Source organism: Desarmillaria tabescens (assembly GCF_030435595.1).
Source record: "Desarmillaria tabescens strain CCBAS 213 chromosome Unknown EV420scaffold_5, whole genome shotgun sequence".
NCBI classification, from domain to species: domain Eukaryota; kingdom Fungi; phylum Basidiomycota; class Agaricomycetes; order Agaricales; family Physalacriaceae; genus Desarmillaria; species Desarmillaria tabescens.
Genome location: NW_026848304.1, coordinates 297331 through 316080, shown reverse-complemented (window position 1 = coordinate 316080; position 18750 = coordinate 297331). Strand labels below are relative to the sequence as shown.

General features: G+C 47.9%; 12 protein-coding genes across 12 annotated transcripts; 6 read left to right on the top strand and 6 right to left on the bottom strand.

Annotated features, from left to right (window-relative positions):
• Positions 1-545: 545 nt before the first annotated feature.
• On the bottom strand, positions 546-1640 carry EV420DRAFT_933701 (uncharacterized protein). The gene is made up of 2 exons (XM_060484049.1): positions 838-1640; positions 546-789 (listed from the first exon to the last, which is right to left on the bottom strand). The coding sequence occupies exons 1-2, from the start codon at positions 1493-1495 to the stop codon at positions 650-652; spliced, it is 798 nt and encodes a 265-aa protein (XP_060336066.1). The 5' UTR covers positions 1496-1640; the 3' UTR covers positions 546-649.
• EV420DRAFT_1512438 (galactose mutarotase-like domain-containing protein) lies at positions 1466-2656 on the bottom strand. Its single transcript, XM_060471649.1, has 4 exons — positions 2533-2656; positions 2200-2482; positions 1701-2148; positions 1466-1650 (listed from the first exon to the last, which is right to left on the bottom strand). Exons 1-4 carry the CDS (start codon positions 2578-2580, stop codon positions 1524-1526), a joined length of 906 nt encoding a protein of 301 aa, XP_060336065.1. The 5' UTR covers positions 2581-2656; the 3' UTR covers positions 1466-1523.
• A 1397-nt stretch (positions 2657-4053) lies between these two features.
• On the top strand, positions 4054-6522 carry EV420DRAFT_933590 (armadillo-type protein). Its single transcript, XM_060484047.1, has 9 exons — positions 4054-4280; positions 4334-4627; positions 4692-4940; positions 4998-5234; positions 5287-5401; positions 5449-5694; positions 5746-6083; positions 6130-6397; positions 6449-6522. Exons 1-8 carry the CDS (start codon positions 4254-4256, stop codon positions 6394-6396), a joined length of 1773 nt encoding a protein of 590 aa, XP_060336064.1. The 5' UTR covers positions 4054-4253; the 3' UTR covers position 6397; positions 6449-6522.
• Positions 6523-6905: 383 nt separating this feature from the next.
• Positions 6906-7984, top strand: EV420DRAFT_933656 (protein priA). The gene is made up of 3 exons (XM_060484048.1): positions 6906-7148; positions 7202-7686; positions 7738-7984. The coding sequence occupies exons 1-3, from the start codon at positions 7045-7047 to the stop codon at positions 7797-7799; spliced, it is 651 nt and encodes a 216-aa protein (XP_060336063.1). The 5' UTR covers positions 6906-7044; the 3' UTR covers positions 7800-7984.
• On the bottom strand, positions 7984-8980 carry EV420DRAFT_933585 (uncharacterized protein). The gene is made up of 3 exons (XM_060484046.1): positions 8952-8980; positions 8789-8893; positions 7984-8742 (listed from the first exon to the last, which is right to left on the bottom strand). Exons 1-3 carry the CDS (start codon positions 8954-8956, stop codon positions 8169-8171), a joined length of 684 nt encoding a protein of 227 aa, XP_060336062.1. The 5' UTR covers positions 8957-8980; the 3' UTR covers positions 7984-8168.
• A 44-nt stretch (positions 8981-9024) lies between these two features.
• Positions 9025-10267, top strand: EV420DRAFT_1512429 (HSP20-like chaperone). The gene is made up of 5 exons (XM_060471648.1): positions 9025-9156; positions 9227-9327; positions 9386-9455; positions 9511-9810; positions 9862-10267. The coding sequence occupies exons 1-5, from the start codon at positions 9097-9099 to the stop codon at positions 9979-9981; spliced, it is 651 nt and encodes a 216-aa protein (XP_060336061.1). The 5' UTR covers positions 9025-9096; the 3' UTR covers positions 9982-10267.
• Positions 10228-11271, top strand: EV420DRAFT_933423 (uncharacterized protein). Its single transcript, XM_060484045.1, has 5 exons — positions 10228-10330; positions 10380-10387; positions 10440-10553; positions 10601-10984; positions 11039-11271. The coding sequence occupies exons 1-5, from the start codon at positions 10327-10329 to the stop codon at positions 11189-11191; spliced, it is 663 nt and encodes a 220-aa protein (XP_060336060.1). The 5' UTR covers positions 10228-10326; the 3' UTR covers positions 11192-11271.
• Positions 11272-11350: 79 nt separating this feature from the next.
• On the bottom strand, positions 11351-12587 carry EV420DRAFT_1617800 (uncharacterized protein; the record flags this gene model as incomplete). The annotated part of the gene is made up of 8 exons (XM_060475281.1): positions 11351-11522; positions 11571-11675; positions 11725-11837; positions 11884-11955; positions 12008-12118; positions 12173-12204; positions 12295-12492; positions 12551-12587. 8 exons carry the CDS (start codon positions 12585-12587, stop codon positions 11351-11353), a joined length of 840 nt encoding a protein of 279 aa, XP_060336059.1.
• A 429-nt stretch (positions 12588-13016) lies between these two features.
• On the top strand, positions 13017-15435 carry EV420DRAFT_1512409 (MFS general substrate transporter). The gene is given in 15 exon segments (XM_060471647.1): positions 13017-13161; positions 13212-13249; positions 13261-13417; positions 13470-13578; positions 13631-13865; positions 13914-14052; positions 14115-14202; positions 14257-14277; positions 14334-14348; positions 14401-14537; positions 14588-14691; positions 14741-14819; positions 14865-15100; positions 15150-15354; positions 15405-15435. 14 exon segments carry the CDS (start codon positions 13054-13056, stop codon positions 15193-15195), a joined length of 1512 nt encoding a protein of 503 aa, XP_060336058.1. The 5' UTR covers positions 13017-13053; the 3' UTR covers positions 15196-15354; positions 15405-15435.
• Positions 15250-15651, bottom strand: EV420DRAFT_1637175 (uncharacterized protein; the record flags this gene model as incomplete). Its single annotated transcript, XM_060476673.1, has 4 exons — positions 15250-15356; positions 15407-15435; positions 15492-15555; positions 15609-15651. 4 exons carry the CDS (start codon positions 15649-15651, stop codon positions 15250-15252), a joined length of 243 nt encoding a protein of 80 aa, XP_060336057.1.
• A 41-nt stretch (positions 15652-15692) lies between these two features.
• EV420DRAFT_932963 (Alpha/Beta hydrolase protein) lies at positions 15693-17867 on the top strand. Its single transcript, XM_060484041.1, has 4 exons — positions 15693-16481; positions 16535-16780; positions 16836-17236; positions 17285-17867. Exons 1-4 carry the CDS (start codon positions 15746-15748, stop codon positions 17708-17710), a joined length of 1809 nt encoding a protein of 602 aa, XP_060336056.1. The 5' UTR covers positions 15693-15745; the 3' UTR covers positions 17711-17867.
• On the bottom strand, positions 17864-18721 carry EV420DRAFT_1617797 (uncharacterized protein; the record flags this gene model as incomplete). Its single annotated transcript, XM_060475280.1, has 5 exons — positions 17864-18037; positions 18095-18178; positions 18237-18327; positions 18375-18608; positions 18672-18721. 5 exons carry the CDS (start codon positions 18719-18721, stop codon positions 17864-17866), a joined length of 633 nt encoding a protein of 210 aa, XP_060336055.1.
• Positions 18722-18750: the final 29 nt, after the last annotated feature.

Genomic DNA, 18750 nt, shown 5'->3' with positions numbered 1-18750 from the left:
GTCCGGTTTTTCACCATAAAGGGAAGCGAGGTTATGGACTGCACTCTTGGGCTCGCCGACGTGATTCGATGCTGGTTGGGTCAGAGGATTTGAACCGTAAGTATTTTTCATGTAGGTCATGTCGTGCAAAGTGGTGAAAATGGTTCCTTTCGCATGTTTACTGGTTGGCACAGCTGGTGGATATAGACGACGAGGAGTATCTTTCATGCCAGGAACATGGAATCGAGGAGAGACGACAGTGGGAGAAACAGGGTGAGGCGTAGGCGCTCGACGCCGAAACAAATTGGCATCGCTATCCTTTTGTGGTGCATTGGGATGCCGGGACTTGTTTTGCGGAGGTGGGTGATGATGGGCCTTGTTCTGGGGGGGCAATTGATGTGGTTGTGCATTGAAGCGCTTGAATGCTGCCGACGTCGAGTAGGACGGCGACGACGACGATGACGACGAAGGAGATAGTGACGACAGGCACAGTAAAGGCGTCGTAGAACGAAGTGGTCGCAGGGAAAGGCGGCGCCTGCACCACACCACAGTGGACAGACGCATTAATGGGGCGTCGAGGTAGGATGCAAATGCACACAAAAATTCCCGGGATCTGCCGAGAATCTCAATCGTACTTTAGATCTAATCTTATCTCTTTAAAAATCTCATCTTATCTATCTCGCAACCATTCCTCTGCCGCTTTTTCTACCCCTCGTATATATTTGAGCCGGATTCCTGCCTGTTTCGCAGCAGACCAATCTCCCCGTTCGACAAGTATGGAAATCTCTTTGAACGCGTCTTTCAATTTTTCTGTACAAACCGTCAGCTATTGTGTGTGGAAAATACCTCCAAACGCACCTCGGCACTCGTCGGCGACCTGCAGTACTTCCGCTTCATCTTCAGCATCGTCAATAGTGTTACGGGCTAACATTATTTCTGATAGAAATTCCATATCGTCCAACTTGTCCGTCTCTTCCATTGGTACGCCATTGAGGGTTAGCAGATAGGTGAGTCGCGACAACGGATCTCGCAATGTCTGATAGGCTTCATTTATTTGCGAAGAGAGAAGCTGCGCAACATCTGTCTTTCCCTGCAGAGTGTGAGATATGAATAATAAAAAATGTACAAACCGCACTTGGCCTTTGGACGTCCATGCATCTGGATGGCATGCAATCTGTGCGCGTCGGAATTGGTTTCGTAGTAACCCTTGGTCCACGTGAAACTGTGATGGGACATAGTCAAAACCAAGGAGATGATAGTAATTGATGTCAGAGGGTATATTTGTTATTGAACCGCAGCTAGAGCAGGCGGGCAGAGACGAAGGAAGAGGCTGATGGCACGCAGGGCACGAGCTAGGCAGGGTGCTGACGGTCGATGGCGACAGCACCGGTCGTGTATTATGAAGTGGGCGCTTCAAGTGATGTGCTGCATTGTACGATGCTTGCCGAAGAGTGAAGCTAGACGCCAGACGAGAGAACATGGTAGTAACAAGGAAAGCAAGTTTAGATGACGTCATCGCTAGTATTATTATACAGATTTCAAATTCACAAATTTGTCAAACGCCGCTCTTCGTGTATGACACTCAGTGTTTGCCCGCCAGTCCACGATCCACCCGGCTCCAAATTAACAAATCCTCGAACATATCCCGGCTCAACACAAACAAAGTTTTCCCTGTGACGACTCGGTTAGACGTGTTTCCACACTGTGACACGCTAACTCACCATCCATTTTCTTCCATGTCACCAATTTTTCGGCCAGCTTCCTGAGGATTCCAGACCACCACATCCTTGAGGTTCTTTGCAGTTATGTCTAACCCACCGCCAGACCATGTCACCTCGTACTTTCCATTCGTGTTCTCATACACAGAGTCTGTAAATTTCTTGACGTCTACGCCTGGCCTTGCTTCGACTTTCGGTGTCGATTTGCCTTCCTCTGTTGGTTCCGTCTTGTCGTAATATGTAAACCCTTGAAGTGGTCCCACAATCACGTCGGCAGAGGGAGCCCGGATGTAATTGTGGAATAGTGCATGGAACTCCAAGTTATCGTCGGAGGAAGAAGTATTCTGAACGTGAAGGTCTGTCTTTAAGTCGAATTCTGACAGCGTCACCACGTATGTCAACAGGAATGGCTTGCTGTAGACTGCTGCGATTGCTTCCATTGGTTGGAGTGCTTAAGAAAGGGTGTGAGTACAGAGCATGATCCAGCTCATCGGATACTCACTGAGCTTGATAGAGACATATTCCTCCTCATCAGTTAATGTACCATCCCAACTCCAAACTGAATTTCTGGCGAAACCATGCTGACTCAAATGAGCATGGTCCGGGTGTATTGGCGCTCCAAAACACGGGAAAACTACTGGGATGCCTCCGCGAACAGGTTTGCTGCCATCTAGGGCCGCCTTTTGCGATACGAAGAGACGTTCGGATAGCTCTGGTTTACTTTTGGTTCCGGATTTCCATGAGATGACACTGGCGCCGTATAGAAGGACTTCGACAACGGGCCCCTGGTACCGTCAAGATCAGAATAGTGGTAACCCAGGATCATCTAGCATACCTTGGGATGAGATAGGACCAATTTGCCAGAGGTAAACTGGACAGGCATCGTTGATAAAGAGTACCCCTAGCAAATCCGTCTCTTGCGTCATATGTACCCCGGTCCGTCACTTCCGCAGCCTGCCCTAAAGTCAGCCTCCTATTTATATGACTCCCCGCTGTTTCATGGTTCTCCCGAGCTACGACGATGTCGACTCCCGTGAGCTCCTTCGGTCCCTGCTGGCCAAGCAACTCTCGACCCCGGTGACTCTTGGGACTTTGATGTGGCGAGTACGAGGAGCTCTGATGCTCTATCGGCTTGCCCTGTGCCTTTGTGTGCTCATAGCCCCCGCCAAAGGCAAGCCTTGTCGTTCTGCCAGCGCAGTTCGGAATACATACATCTCTTGACACTGCGAGCGACTGGTGTCCAGTAAGAGACTAAGCTTGCTTCAGTCTTCTTACCCTGCCTGCTCTTTGCGGGTGGGCCCGTCGTTATCCTTTGTCTACGAAGATAAATGTTTTATCATGCTCCGCATGCTCACTAACTCTATCTTGGATTCTCTGACTGGACCGCTAGCGGATCCCGCAACCGCAATTTATGGAAAATGTACATTTTTGACGGCTTGATGCTACTATCCTGCTGGAAACCGCTTATCGCGCGATACCGATAATATGACCGTGTGTGGCTGCCGGGCTGCCAGTGGTTTTCGAGGTGTACGAGGGTCTCTTTGGTCTATCGACGCCCCATGTGTAGGTTGTGCACACCCTGGTTGAAGCTCGGCAGACCCGTCTGTGGCTACTATGCCTGTACTCCACCCTGTGGTGTCAAAAGCTAGCTGGAAGAACGCTCGCAGCCACCCTTTCGGAACGACGACGTACGAGGCTGGTCATTCCAGTTATCGGCGCCGTCATGCGCAATTCTTGTGCCTCGAGGTTTCTGGCTGCGCAGCTGTTCTCAGTGTTGTGGACGATACGTCTGTTCTATAACGGGGCTCCGCCCTTCATTGCAACAATGCATATTGCTTGTTACGTGGGCTGTCATGCCTGAATTTGTGTCCGACTGTCGAAGTCGGGGGCCATATGTGTCCGTCTCTCAGACGAGTACTGTTCCACGATGTATCATCATGCGTATACGGATGATTATCCACGTTGTCAGCGCTCGGCGCATACTCCAGGTCAACCGCGGCTCGGCCCGGTTGGCCTTCTACTCGCGGCTCTTTGGGACTCGGTCACAAAGATGTCCACTGGTCATTCCGTGGTTTCCGCATAATTTTTGGTTTTTCTTTCTTCTTCGCGAAGAAATTCCCATCATCCTTCACTGTTTTGGACTGTGAGTACACCTCATTTTTGTTTTCTCTTCGCGTGCTAATAAAGTGTGTTAGGGTTGATGGTAAGGGTTGGGACGGATACAGTAGGAGAGTTTAAATTGTGTAGTAATATATCATTGCTTTATGATAACGTACACATGGAAATACCATTTGCATCTCTCAGAGTCAGAATGCGTGCAAATCGATGAACGAGTTGGCAATGCTGCCGTGCATTGCCATGTACAGGAAAGGCAATTGTCGCCATGTGGCCGAGCTGTCCGCTGGATTTGGTTGTCCTTCGTTTACCTCTAAACACGATCAACCCAGCAGCATTTTCTCTCTCATCACCACCATCATCTTAAATATCGACAACGAGCAACATTGCCCGATAACTGCGCGATAATAATACGAATTATCCCCGAACTGGAGCGCCAACATGGATCCTAATTTCCCTGCTGAAGATGTATGTCTCTCCGATGAATAGAACATTGCCATGTTCCCTAATCACGTCCTCAGATCGCACCGATTGCGATTCTTATGGACGAATTGCGCTCAGAAGACGTGCAACTGCGTCTAAATGCTATCCACAGCATTCCGACAATTGCACTCGCATTAGGCCCTGATCGTGCGCGAGAGGAACTCGTTCCTTTCCTTCAAGATTCGGTCGATGACGAAGACGAGGTTTTGTTGGCCCTTGCAGAGGAACTGGGGACATTTGAAGATTATATCGGTGGCAAGGAGTATGCTCATGTGCTGCTGGGGGCGCTAGAGAATCTATCCGCTGTAGAAGAAACTTTGGTTCGGGACAAGGTGAGCAGTATGCTCATCCTCAACTGATTTTCGAGAATCTTATAGCTCTTTTACCAATGTAAAGGCGGCAGAATCAATCACCAAGATTGCTGCGGTGCTTTCACCGTCCCAGCTGGAAGAGTACTACATTCCCCTTCTGAAACGCCTATCGCATGGCGAGTGGTTCACGTCCCGAACGTCGTCTGCTGCCTTGTATCCCGCTGTTTACGCCAATGTTTCTCCCGCTATCCAGGAGGAGTTGCGGAAAGGGTTTGCTGCTTTAGGTTCTGACGACACGCCCATGGTGCGTCGAGCAGCAGCAAAATGGCTAGGAGTAAGTGATGACTAGCTACTCACGTAGACCTGGCTGGTTCTGATTTTTCTGCTGTAGCCACTTTTGAAGCACTTCTCTACACCGCATATTCTCACCGATGGTCTACCGATATACCGCAGACTTCAATCTGATGACCAAGACTCCGTTAGACTGTTGACCGTTGAAGATCTCATCGTCATCGCCCAGAGAATGTCCCCGGCGGAAGTCAAGGAACAGCTTCTAAAGCAGATTAGGCATAGCATAGGAGACAAAAGTTGGAGAGTTCGGTACATGGCGGCTAATCATTTCAACGAGGTATGGGATCACTGTTTCAGTATTTCTTTCTGTTACTCATCTGAACTGGTAGCTTGCCGAAGCTGTTGGTGTTGAGATTGTTAGAGAGGAATTGATTGGGCAGTTTGTACAATTGCTCAAGGATAACGAAGCAGAAGTCCGAACGGCGGCCGCTGGTCAAATACCAGGTACTTTGCCCTTATTTGAACTCCTAAGAAGTTAACACGTTTGGCAGGTTTCTCAAAGCTCCTTGACAAAGAAGTCATTCTGGCTCGTATCGTACCATGCGTCCGTGACATGTCTCAGGACTCTTCGCAGCATGTCCGTGCCGCTCTTGCCAACCAAATCAGCGGACTGGCACCATTGTTGGGACGTGAATCTACGATCGAACACCTGCTTCCTCTTTTCCTTCAATTGCTAAAAGACGACTTCCCTGACGTGAGATTGAATGTCATAAGCAAATTAGAGACCGTCAATACCGGCAGGTCATTTTTATTTACCATTCAGATTGCTCGTTGACAGGCGAGTCTAGTTATTGGCATTGAGCTTCTCTCCGAAAATCTTCTCCCTGCTATCGTCGAACTAGCCGAAGACAAATCGTGGCGAGTACGTCAGGCTATCATTGAATACATCCCCCTACTCGCAAAACAATTGGGGAAACCGTTCTTTGACGAGCAACTGGGAAATCTTTGCATGTCTTGGCTCGGAGATACAGTCTTCAGTATACGGGAGTCCGCTACCGTAAACCTGAAGAAGTTGATTGAGGTCTTCGGCTTGGATTGGGCGAAGGTCGCCATCGTTCCAAGAGTGATGGGCATGGGCCAGCACCCCAACTATCTGTTCAGAATGACAACAGTTCAGGCAATTACCGTACGTGTCATCATAGTCCGTCATCACCCAGCTTATGGCCTGTCAGATCATCGCGCCCTCTCTGAGTTTGGAAATTGTCCAGTCCGAGATCATTGATCCCCTCCTACATCTTGCCTCAGATGCCATACCAAATATTCGCTTCAATGTCGCGAAGGCGCTGGAGGTTTTGGCCACGACATACAGCGGTACTCCTGAAGGCCGCTTACTGGTTCAGAGAATACTGCCCGCCTTAGAACAATTGAAAAATGATCCAGATGCAGACGTGCGGTATTTTGCGACACGGGCTTATCAAAAGACCGGAGGCGTGTCTTGAGGTTTGTTCGCTGTTTGGTCCTGTCGTGAGGCACTCATTGATTCATTTATAGTGGTCGTCAATACAAGAATAAGAGGACTTCTTTCTACCTGTCTTAACACGGCTATACCAATATCAAGTTTCCTGAATGATGAAAGTGAATGTTCGAAGTGTTCCAAGGTGTCCTTCTACTACATTTGTCCCGTCGTTGCATTGTTTTTCTATGGAACAGGCACGCTTGTTGCCGCGTGGACGTTGCTCAAGTCCAGATGTACCTCCACTGCCGGGGCCTGTTCCGCGCGCCAAGCCTTTTGGATCTGTTTGGGGACGGCATTTGCGGTGTCCCCGACACACGCTAATCCTCTGATTCCTCTTCTCCAAGCGTCTTGATATTGAAACATACACTAGAGGTAAAATTGGTGCGCGTGTATTGATTCAGTGATGAACAGTAAGGAGGATTGGTCACACGGTATATTTGCATGACAAAGAGTTCAAAAGAGATCCAAGAGATGGGAAAGGCGACAGATTCCCTTGATGGTCAAAGAATCCCGATGATACTTAAGGAATGGTTCTTCCTCTTCTCGTTATTTTTTCCTCTCTTCTACTTTCATCTTTAAAAAGCCAGACCCCGATAACGCTTGCCGCTCTTTACTGACGCCCTTTACCAACATGCAGTTCATTATTCAGTTTGCTTTGATTGCGATGGCGCTGCCCTTCGTTGCCTCTCATAGCGGTTCTGGGGGTAGCAGTAGTTGCTCCAAGAACGAATTCTGGTATGTGGTTTAGTCCGTTCGTCTATTAGATCCAAGCTTATTCAATCTCCCAGGTATGAGGACACAAGCTGCTGTCTTCCCACAGGTGGTCCTCCTTCTAAGCCGAGTCCTCCGAAGGACCATGATTGTCCTCCATCGACACATTACTGGAGCAAGGACAATGGATGCTGTGTTCCTTCTCAGCCTCCCACCCAGAACCAACCGCCTCCTCAGTGTCCCTCTGGCTGGGATTGGTATCAGGGACCGCACGTTTGCTTGCCCCACCCCACCCCTTCCAACCCGCCGTCATCTCACCCATCCGGCTACCACGGCGGTCACCGTAAACGCGATATCCACAAGTCCCGTTCAGTCTCCCTTTGTCCGTTTGGTTTGGATGCTTGTCCCATCGCTGGTTTGACTGGCAATGGTGACTATGAGTGTATCGATACGTCCAGTGACCTTGAGGCATGTGGTGGATGCCCCAGTCTTGGAGAAGGTGAAGATTGCACTGCAATTATCGGGGCTTGGAATGTTGCTTGTGAAAACAGACAATGCCAAGGTGATGATCATTTTGTGGATCCTGTATATCCGTCTCATGAAAATTTTACAGTCTATACTTGCGTCCCTGGTTACACTCGTTCTTCCGATGGGAAGTCGTGCGTTGCCTTGTAAAGCCTTTAAATTTATATACGTCTTCGAACATTGAGGAACTGTCCAATCTTTTGATCTTTACCTTCATTTGTCATATTTATCTGGACTGTCTTGCTCTAGATGGATTCAATAACCTTCTCAGACTCTTTCATTGGTTCTTTTATTATTTACCGTTCTTGTTATGGACTTATGGTTCTGTTCAAGTCAATTATTGATAACTGCTTATTTCGCATTCGTTGTTAGTACAGCAAGGGTAAATACAGAAATCTCCTATGACTCTGCCTATTATTAGAGCAATTTCTGACAGAAATTTTTGCTAAGAATACAGTGTACTGTTGTCCTTCATTATATACATACTATTTCCCACATTGAGAAGAAATATAAGATTTATTACGACTTGTCCGACCAACTGAGATCTATTGTCATATCTACGCCGTACCGCCGTAAATCATACTGTCGACGGAACAGCGAATGTTTAGCCTCTACGTCGGAGGTCGTGTGATGACTCGTAAATGTGTCTGCTACCACTGGGGCAAGATCACTGGATTCGGAGGAGCTGCGAGTAATCATGGACCATATCGATTCCATGATGTTACGTGACGTATCTGATGGCGAAAAGTCTTCATTCATTTGAGCGACGTCGATTGTCGCATTGGCAGACTCTGCCTTCCATTGACGCTCCAGGTCATCCTTGAGTCGATTAACGGTATTGTGCTCCCATCGGGACATATTGAAGGGCTCAAAAAAGGCCCCGGAGGATAGATCGCACCAACAACGATCTACCGCCCGTATTGTGGTGGGCATTTGCGCACGATGTGGCAGAGATGAGAGTGAGGCGCTAAGCGCGTGGCCGTAGGTAGTGATATTTTCTGCCCACGGATTTGTCAGAGGTGTGTCGAGCGAGAAGGGCTGCCAGTAGCATGAGGAAATGAATAGACTCGTGATGAGAATAATGCAGTAAAAACTATTCAAGAGTCAGCGGCTGTTCGACAGCACGGAGAACGCCTGACCATGGTTTTGCGTGCATCGTCAACGACAAGAGGAAGAGAAGGAGGAAGTATGGGGGTGCCGTTGGCAGAGGAAGCAGTAGTAGAGGTAAAAACCATCGGGTGCACCTAGAGAAACTGATCTTCAGCACTGAATACGAGAAAAAAAGTAAAAAAGAATGGCTACCACATGATGGATGGCGAAGATCAAGCAATTGCGCTTTGCTGTGTCAGTGTTGTCAGCTGTTTGCTGTAGTTCTCGATCTTTCTAAGAAAGTTGTTGCATTTGCTCCAACCTCCCATCTCTTTCCTCTATTATCATCATCCACGCGATGGCTACTCATCCTGAAGTTCTATGGGCGCAGCGAAGCTCGGTCACTGACGAAGAGAAGGTCTGTTCTCCCTTCGACCGCGATCTCTTCTCTGACTGACGCGTCGCCTTTTTTTCTGGCGCTTGTTTAGAACATCATCTATCTCACCGTCAATGTCCCAGATATTCAGCCTTCGACTCTAGAATGCAATTTAACACCTACTAGTATATCATTCAAGACGAAAGCCGGAAAGTTCGTTCTGTCCTATACCACACCACCTCTTTACTACTTTTACTGATGCTATGGTCAGCCCAGAAAAGGGTATCCCTGAGAAATCATACGCCTTCGACCTCCACTTTTTCGAGGAAATTGACCCCGAGGTATGTTTTTTTCTCTCTACCTTGAATCGTTTTGTTTACCCGTGGTGGAATGCAGAAATCTCTGAGGCGTCTGAACACTCGTTCTCTCTTTCTAACGCTTCGAAAGAAAGAAAAGAAGGAGGAATTCTGGCCTCGTATTACCAAAGAGAAAGTCAGGAATGCCTTCTTGAAGACGGATTTCAGTAAATGGGTCGACGAAGATGAACAAGACGGTGTTGCGGTCGAAGCTGAAGACGACATGGAGGCCATGGGAGGTATGGGTGGCATGCCAGGAATGGGTGGTCTGCCAGGCATGGGAGGCATGGGCGGCATGGGAGGAATGCCAGGCATGGGAGGTGATATGGATATTGAAAAGGTATGCTCGTTGCTTGCTTCAGCGAACATTGACCGATAGACTTGTCTTCAGCTCATGGCTCAGATGGGTGGAGGAGGCGCTGGACCCTCTGGCGCTGCAGATGATGGCTCCGATGACGGTTCTGACGACGACGGTCCTCCTCCTCTCGAGGATGCTGAGACGGCCAAGTAAGGCTGTAGAAGAAAATATTCATTCCTGGGTCTGCTCGGGTGTAGCGCGATGGTTCTGTTTCCTTGCCGCGCGTATGCACGACCACCGGCATTCAACTTGTAGCTTTTAGAATTTAGTAGTATTATTTGCACTCGAATCTTGAAACTGTGTTGTTCAGTGTCCATTTTAGCTGTTCTGGAAGCAAAAAAGCATTCAAGGATAATTTATCAGAGCCGCCCTATATACGTTAGACAAGTCGGCATGAGCCCCTATAGTTTGCCGTGTCTTTGTTTGTCGATATCCTGGTAACCAAATTCACTCACTTTCACTTTTGCTACTCTTGTCTGGTCCTCGTTCTACACAGTCATGGGTACGTGCTGCTGTTATACATGTCGTTTTATGCTCACAGGACATTACAGATTATCAGGTGCGCCGATATTGATGAATAGTCGTACCACGTATCGACTATTGCTTCACAGAATCGTGTCGGATCCAAATTCGGCGGTGGTGGTGTTGCCGGGGCTTCAGAGACCAATGTCGACCGGCGTGAACGTCTTAGGAAGCTTGCATTGGAGACGATAGACCTTGCCAAGGTGTGTCTTGGCCTCTGCTGGCTGCGCTAAGCTCATTCATTTTGAAGGATCCGTATATTCTTCGCAACCATCTTGGCTCTCTCGAATGTCGTCTATGCCTGACCCTTCACACAAATGAAGGCTCTTATCTCGCTCACACCCAAGGGAAGAAACATCAAACTAATCTTGCCCGCCGCGCCGCTCGCGATGCAAAAGACACTCAGTTGATGATTGCTCCCACCCAAAGTAACGTTCAACGAAAAGTTTTCCTAAAGATCGGTCGGCCTGGATATCGTGTTACAAAAGTGAGGGACATGGACACTGGGAAGGAAGGTATGATGGTCCAGGTTCATCTTCCCCAGATCAAAGCAGGCGTGATCCCTCGAAGACGATTCATGAGTGCCTGGGAACAAAAGAGGGAGCCACCGAACAAAGCATACCAATACCTCATCGTATGTCCCTTTCTTATATTATTGGTCCTCTGCCGGATACTCATTCACTTCAAGGTTGCGGCCGAGCCATACGAAACTATTGCATTCCGTATACCAGCTCGTGAGATTGAAGACGAGGCAGATGATGCTGGATACTGGAATTGGTCCCATTGGGATCCAGACACTAAACAATACAGCTTTCAGTTCATGTTTCGCTTGGCCTTTTAGTCAACTCGTGTTGGGTTATATACGGTATCTCATCCTCTGCTGTACAACAGTTATCGAACCTCATTGCTTCAATTAATTTGCGGCGTCGTCATGTTGCCACCACTTGATTGCGACATGAGTGACCACAAGCTCTGGTAAATCTTTCACCTCTGTCTCGCATCACTGTCCATCAAGAACTTCGGTCTCTATGAAGTTTGAGGGCAGTAGTTCTCCCCTCGAAACCAAACTCGAATCGAACATGGCATCCAACCATGCTGAAACATACTGAAGGTCTGGGTGGCGCCAAGTGTTTCGTACCAGCTCTGGATTCGTCAAAGAATACGGGTAAAATCTGAAATGCGTTGGTCGGCGTCGAACAGAAAGCATCGTCAGAACATACGCAAATATACAGAAGTCTGCGTGCGTTGGTTTCGTCCCTGCGATGAATTTCCCAGGCTCTCCGCGTTCATGCCGTTCTTGCAAAAGCAGATCCAAAACTCCCAGTCTGCAGGGCAAAAATCAGTCTCTACTTGCCGGAAAGCAGGGCTCCCTACTGCTTCCTCACCCGGGTATACTGTTCCTTTTTCCAAGTCATGTCCGAGTTCTGGGCGATTAGCTCGTCCAGTTTGACCCGACCAAACTTTGCCAGGAAATGTTGCTTGCTTTTCTCGTCCGGGAATTGACTATAGCTCTGTGCTCTTGTTGGTGTAAACGTCATCCGACTGAGTGGCACGTACAGTATAGAGAACACAGGGCCTGATCTCGTGAGCCATGCATTTATCGACCTTTGTAATCGTAAACCCACCCTATGTCGCGTGGGGGGTATTATAAACTCACCCATTGTTCAATGAAACGTGCGTGTGCGCGTCCGGCAATGGTGTCTTCCACCGCGCCATTACCTGCAGATGCGTAAATTGATTTCGCGGTGGACGAAAAAGTTATCTCTAACTGGGAATTCTTTTAGAAACTCAGCCGGATCAGCCAGCCTGTCGATGAACACACATATTGAGCAATGTTATAAGAGTCCATGATGACTTTTGCGTTCCGTCCGTTGAAATGACGAGGAGCGTCTATACGAACTGAATGTCAATGTCATTTGATGATCTGTCCTCGCAGACGAGAACACACCGGTAATGTGACCTCGGGCAAGCCGAATCGCCCGGGTAAATCTTCTCTCAATTCTGATAGAGTAACAAACTCCGTTTTGAAGCATACACCGAAGAATCGAAAGGGAAGCAAGGTTTTCCAAACGTGCGGCGCGAAGGACATAGGACGTTCAGGAAACAGACAGAGTTGGATGAGAGTGAGACTTTCCGTCCTGTCTATTGTTATGGGCGTCGTCCAGACTTTGGATGCCTGTACTCGGTTAATAAGGCTGACTTTTCTCTTGATCGCCAAGAGGTCGTGGGTGACCCATTTTTGGATCCGACCGTTTTTCGGGATGATAGCCTTCATACTGTTCGGGGTGTTGAGATAAGCGGTAATTCCTCCAGCCGCTCACCCGGATGCGGGAACCTCGCAAACAGCGGGTGTCTCACGACTGACATCTCTCGCCGTGTACTATGAAGCTAATACACGAGTTTTGCTGACTAACCCTCACACCGAGTGATCCACTCTTGCGCTGTGCACGACACTTGAAATCAATGACCGAGTGTATCTGACTTCCAGCGAGAATTTTGCAGAAGAATACTTGAAATACGAGGGCGTGCCCTTTATAGCTATCCGCATCTCTCGAGTTCCCCATCGTCAGACGCGTGCATAGCTTCATCTAGTGTACAATGTCTTCCATCAGCTCGCAGGAAAAGGACAAGCAAGACGTCTCAACTGTACCAGTTCGGAATCACGAGGAAGAATATGAGGAATTCAAGGCGCGTCACTTGGAGATGACGTTATATTCGGTTTTGTCGAACGTGTTCTCTTTGTTTACGCTGCAGGTCTTGAGCAAGAAGTATCAAGGAGATATACTTGGAAAACTGCTCAGGAAGATCGATGTATGCTAATTGCTGTCAATCGGCTTGATCAGGCTAATATTTTATAACAGATTCGTCTGGTGCCCGTGTTTGCTCTGCTGTATCTGATGTCCTTCTTGGACCGCGGAAGTATAATTTCCGTGACTGCTTCTCTCTCAACAGAACTCAGTCAAGTTTCTCAGATGTTGGAAACGCCAGAGTAGCCGGCTTGACGAAGACGATTCCAATGACCGATGGGCAATATAATACTGCTCTTTCTCTGTTTTTCGTGTTCTATGTAAAGCTAGCAGTCGAGATCTCTCAGCCGGCTGACGGAATTACTTGTATAGATCGTGTTCGAGGTACCTTCGCAGATGATGCTGAAGAAGTTTCGACCCAAATGGTACATATCTTGCCTAACTTTGTCTTGGGGACTCGTAATGTCCCTGACATGCTTGAGTGAGTCCATCCTTGTACATTTTCGCAGATGCGTTCGCGTTAATTCGTGCAGTCCAGTCGTATCGCGGCTTTATGGTGGCCCGCAGTTTCTTGGGTATAACAGAATCTGGCCTATTTCCTGCTGCTGGATATACTCTTTCTACGTGGTATTCTCGATCCGAGTTAGCGTCTCGTGTAGCTTTATTTTTCTGTGCCGCATCTATCGCTGGAGCATTGTCAGGAATTTTGGCGTATGGTATCAGTTTTATGGACGGTTTAGCGGGTATGGAGGGATGGAGGTCGATCTTGTGAGTTTGCCTTCTTTTTCTTATGTTATCATTTTGATTATGGCCAAGCATGGTAGAAGGCCTCATGACTGTCGTGTTAGGGCTCCTTGGCCCTCTCATTATTTTAGACAGTACGGCCTACTGTGGGCAATGGCTCAGTGATGAAGAGAAGAGATTTTTGGTTCTACGGCAAAAGTACACTGAGACCGTAAGTACCATACTAACAACATATCTTCACTATTCTTTGGTGACCAAGTAACCATCCGATAGGGCCCTGTACCGCCTGCAGAACATTTCGATTGGAAGTATGTCAAGATCGCATTCACAGACTGGCAAATGATCTTCCAAATTGGCATTTGTATGCAACGCGTCCAGGTCGCTATTATCTAGCACTAATCCAAGATACTTTTAGGTATAACTCATGGTGCTCTCGGTATATTAAATTCCTTCTGTTCGATAAATTTTGCCTCAATGTTTCTATGTCTTGAGGTTATTCCATCTCTTGTAAGCGACTCCATCGTCACCCTTGCGAAGTCCCCAGCTGACGATCCTGCAGTCACGCTACCGGTTATTATAAAGTCTCTCGAATTTACCACCTACGAGTCATACTTGATCCCTGTGCCCATCTACGTTGCCGCTTGCGTTTTGACTTACTTCAACAGCTGGTGGGGTGATCGGAGAAGAAGTCGCTTCGTAAATAGAGCTGTCTCCTCACTTGGTTCGGTAACTGACCTTCCCCCGAGTTACATATTGTTGTTCCCTTCACAGGTGCAATCATAGGTGTGGCCATATGTTTTGCAACTGCAGGAAAGAAACATATTGCTGGTGTGAATTTATTTGGATTGATGTATGCCGTTCGCAATTGCTTAGAATATTCTACTGATTATGAGTACCAGTTTGATCGTTTTCGCTTCGTATTCTCCTGTTCCTACAAACATCTCTTGGATGGCCAACAATGTTGTCGGCTATAAGAAGGTAGTCCGTTTTTTATTCACTAGTCGAATTGATAGTTATCGGTAGGTCATTGCAATGGGAATGCTCATGGGAATTGGCAACTGTTCCGGCCTCATTGGTTCAAATATCTATCTCATATCTGAGTCACCAAAGTACCCGACTGGCTATGGCGTGTCACTCGGGCTCGCCGTCATGGGTATCGCTTGTGCCATCGTATTGAAATTTGTTTACGCGAGAGAGAACAAGAGAAGGGATCTGCTGACTGTGGAGGATATTGGGAGGGGCTGGGATGAGAAGAAACTGCAAGTTGCTTACCCACTTTCACGACGCGCTTGCTAACTCCTTGTTTAGCGCTGATGCTGCTGACCGTTCACCCTACTTTCGCTATATCATTTAGAACTGCCATGCAGCACTGTACATCTAGGATCCTAAAGAATAAATGATCCCACTTTCACTCGTTCCAGGTAATAACAGTAGAGTCATCGTCAGGAGTGTCAGGGTGTTCTCGTTTGCGGTGAGTACTGACGCGATCACGGGAAGGGAAGAGCCGAAAACAACCTGTGCCATAGTATAAGCTGCGTACCACAGCAAATATACAACGACTTCACCTTGACATGCGCAAATGAAAAGTGGCGTCCTTGGACAGAAACTTAGGTGAGGGTACGACTAGTATTTTCCAAGATTCCAACGTACTCTGGGGGAGAGGTGACCTTGGCTAGGGTCTTGGCAGCTTCCAAGTCCTCTCTGGTAGTGGAAACTGTCACAGAATTGAAGACGTGCTGGTGTCCCGAGTGAATACGGTCTACGCACCGTCGTTGAGGGCGGGCTGTGGTGGGAGTACGGAAGCAATCATCTTAACCCTAACCCCAAATATCAGCCCCGCAGAATTCAGGCGTCCGAACCGATTCAGTACCCGCTAGTACTTAACATCACTCCATGACCGTTGCATGCGCCGCATAGCCTGCTCGTCGTTCGTCGCGATGCCCTCGAAGTCGCTGAAGGCAAAGACCACTTCCCATGCACCTTCGACGTCATCCTCGACGTTTCGCAAGTCATCTCAACCCGTAGTCCGGTGGCTTGAAACGTGGTCGCCGTATCACAATAGCGGTTCAAGTAAATCAACAGCCTCATCGCAGGCGTCGTCTCCCGCGTCATCCCGGTCGTCGACTCCCCCGTCGCCAGCCTTAGCGTCGCTAAACGAGGCTCTGCATGAATCATTACGTTTACCCACACGACCGCCGTTGGCTCGGCTACCAACGCCACTGTATACATCGCGTCTAGGACACGGTCATTCCCCGCAATTTTTTGATAACCTTACGCGCACAACATTGCCGACATCGTCATTGTCGATTGAAAGCCAATTGAACTATTCCTCTTCTCCGATATCATCTTCCCCGATATCTTCCCAGTCTTCAATTTATCAACAGCCTGCCATACTTGGCAATTCTCCAACTCACCGCACTTCTCTAGATACCCTGCGTTCAGTTTCCCAGCGTGATTACCGCCGCAGTTCACATTCTCAATCCATATCCTCAGAAAGAACGTCTACGTTTGATAGCACGTCCTGGCCCAAGAATTGGTGGTGGTTTCAATCTGAAAACAAAGAGGATGTAGACGGAATGCTTGGTGAAGACGATAGGGCGGACACGGTCGAAGAGGAGCGGGACCGCATTCGGAAGAAGTGTATGTTTCTTGCCTCGTTGTGGATGTCTCCCAGAAATACTCATGTAACATAGATCGCTCTCCGAAAAACCCGATTGTCTTTTGTCATGGCCTTCTCGGTTTCGATTCAGTAACTATTGGACCTGCTATAGCTCCTCTACAAGTAACCCACTGGCGTGGGATAAAAGAAGTCCTAGAGGCCAACGGATCAGAGGTTCTTATTACCAGAGTTCCAGCTACAAGTACCCCCATCGACAGGGCAAAAGTGCTGGAAGAAAAAATATCCGCCGTTTATCCCGGTCGTAGTGTGCATCTAATAGGTACGTCCTCCACTGTCGTTGGTTTACATATTCTCACGTGTGACTTTTACGAAAGGTCATAGTATGGGAGGCCTTGACTGCCGCTATCTAACTTCCAAACTTACACATCGAAATTTCTCTGTTTTGTCCATTACCACTATCGGAACTCCTCACCGAGGTTCTGCGTTTGCCGACCATTTTCTTACTACACTGGGGAAAAGCCGCATGCCTTCATTCCTGCAATTCTTAGATATGTTGCCGAATGGTGGAGGTGATGGAAAGGCATTTGAGTTCCTGACACTTGAAAATATGCGTCGTTTCAACGAAGAAGTCAAGGACGTGGATGGCGTTCAATACTTCAGCTGGGGAGCTGTCTACGACCCCGGCTTCGTGGACACTTGGAAATGGTCGCACTCGGTGGTTCTAGAGAAAGAAGGACCTAATGATGGATTGGTTTCTGTGAACTCTGCAAAATGGGTAGGTGTTTTGTGCTTTGAATGGCCATCTCGAATTCATGTCTTAAAGGGAACGTATCTTGGTACCTTGGAGGATGTCAACCATCTTGATCTAGTCGGTTGGATAAACGCTGCCCGATATAAATGGGCAGAAATGACTGGGCGCCAAATCAACTTCCGGCCGGCAACATTCTACCTAGGCGTTGCAGATATGTTAGCAGAGAGGGTTGAGGGTCAACCTAAGCTTCTCATGGATGAAGGCTGTTCCAACGCCCATCCTAGCAGCGGCGAGGGAAATAAGGCTGGAAGTGGCGCGACAATAAAGGAGGATTCAAATGACCAGATATCCATAAACAAGGCAGTGACAATGACTACCGGCGAAGATGTTGACGGGACTACAGGGAACACAGACGGACAGTCTCGCATCGGCACGCATGCTATTGAATTAGATAATAGGAAACAGGAAGACTATGACAGCTCAAGACCACGACTATAGTGTTACCCATATACCATTAGTTTTTATCGTATAACATATTCTAATCTTTACTAATACCATGTACACATCATTACATAAATATTGTACATAACAATTGTATCAATAGTCTGCAAGGATGTAAACTTGTCCTGTTTACGGTCAGCGTAAAATGCTTCAGCTCATCGTCATCTTTCTCTCGATGATCAAAGCGGATATCAATATATGGTCAAAGCACTGATGCCCATCCGGAAACACAGTCAGTACCGGGTCTGGAAGAGGCGGAGATGATGCAATTGGTGGAGGGATAAATGTTGCAAGTTGACTCCTCGATTCATCCGCGGCGTAGCACTGATATAACAGTGTGCACTTTTAAACATCCGAGAAGGATAGGAATGATTGGCTTACAATGCACATAAATGACCCATCTTCAAGCACCGTTCGACAATCCCAACGAAGACATACGCTACCGAAACCCCACCACCAGTGTCGCTGTTTGTTTCTATGCAATAAGCGAGCGCTCGATGGGAAACTAGTGGTTCTCATTCACCGGTGAAGATTGTATATTGGAAAGTACGTTTGATATGCGCGTACTGAAACCTCCCATCATCAGTATTTCCCGAGAATGGTTCATGGCTAACCTAAGGGAAGTCAATAAACGATGTGATAGAAGGAATATGGAACGTACTCGAATTCACCCAAAAACACGTTGTCTTCCGACCCTACTCTATGAACACTTGTCACGTACGATATTGGGAGAAATGGGTTGAGGTTCAGCGATACCGAGATGGTATATGATGGTAGGGGCTCAGATCCAGACGTTCTCCCTGTGTCGGCCGGAGGTATCAACAACATTGTTTTCGAACTCCAGTTGGTAAAAGTGTATGTTATTGGGTGCTCTGGACGCTCATGGGTCCAATATCTTCACGTTAATAACATTTAGTCGGTCGTTACTGAGCGAGGCATGTGCATAAAAGTTGCTTACCGTGGGGGGCGAGCATTCTCTGATGTGATGTAGCTGTTTGACGGGTTCATGAGTAAAGGTAAATAGCATTCATGACATA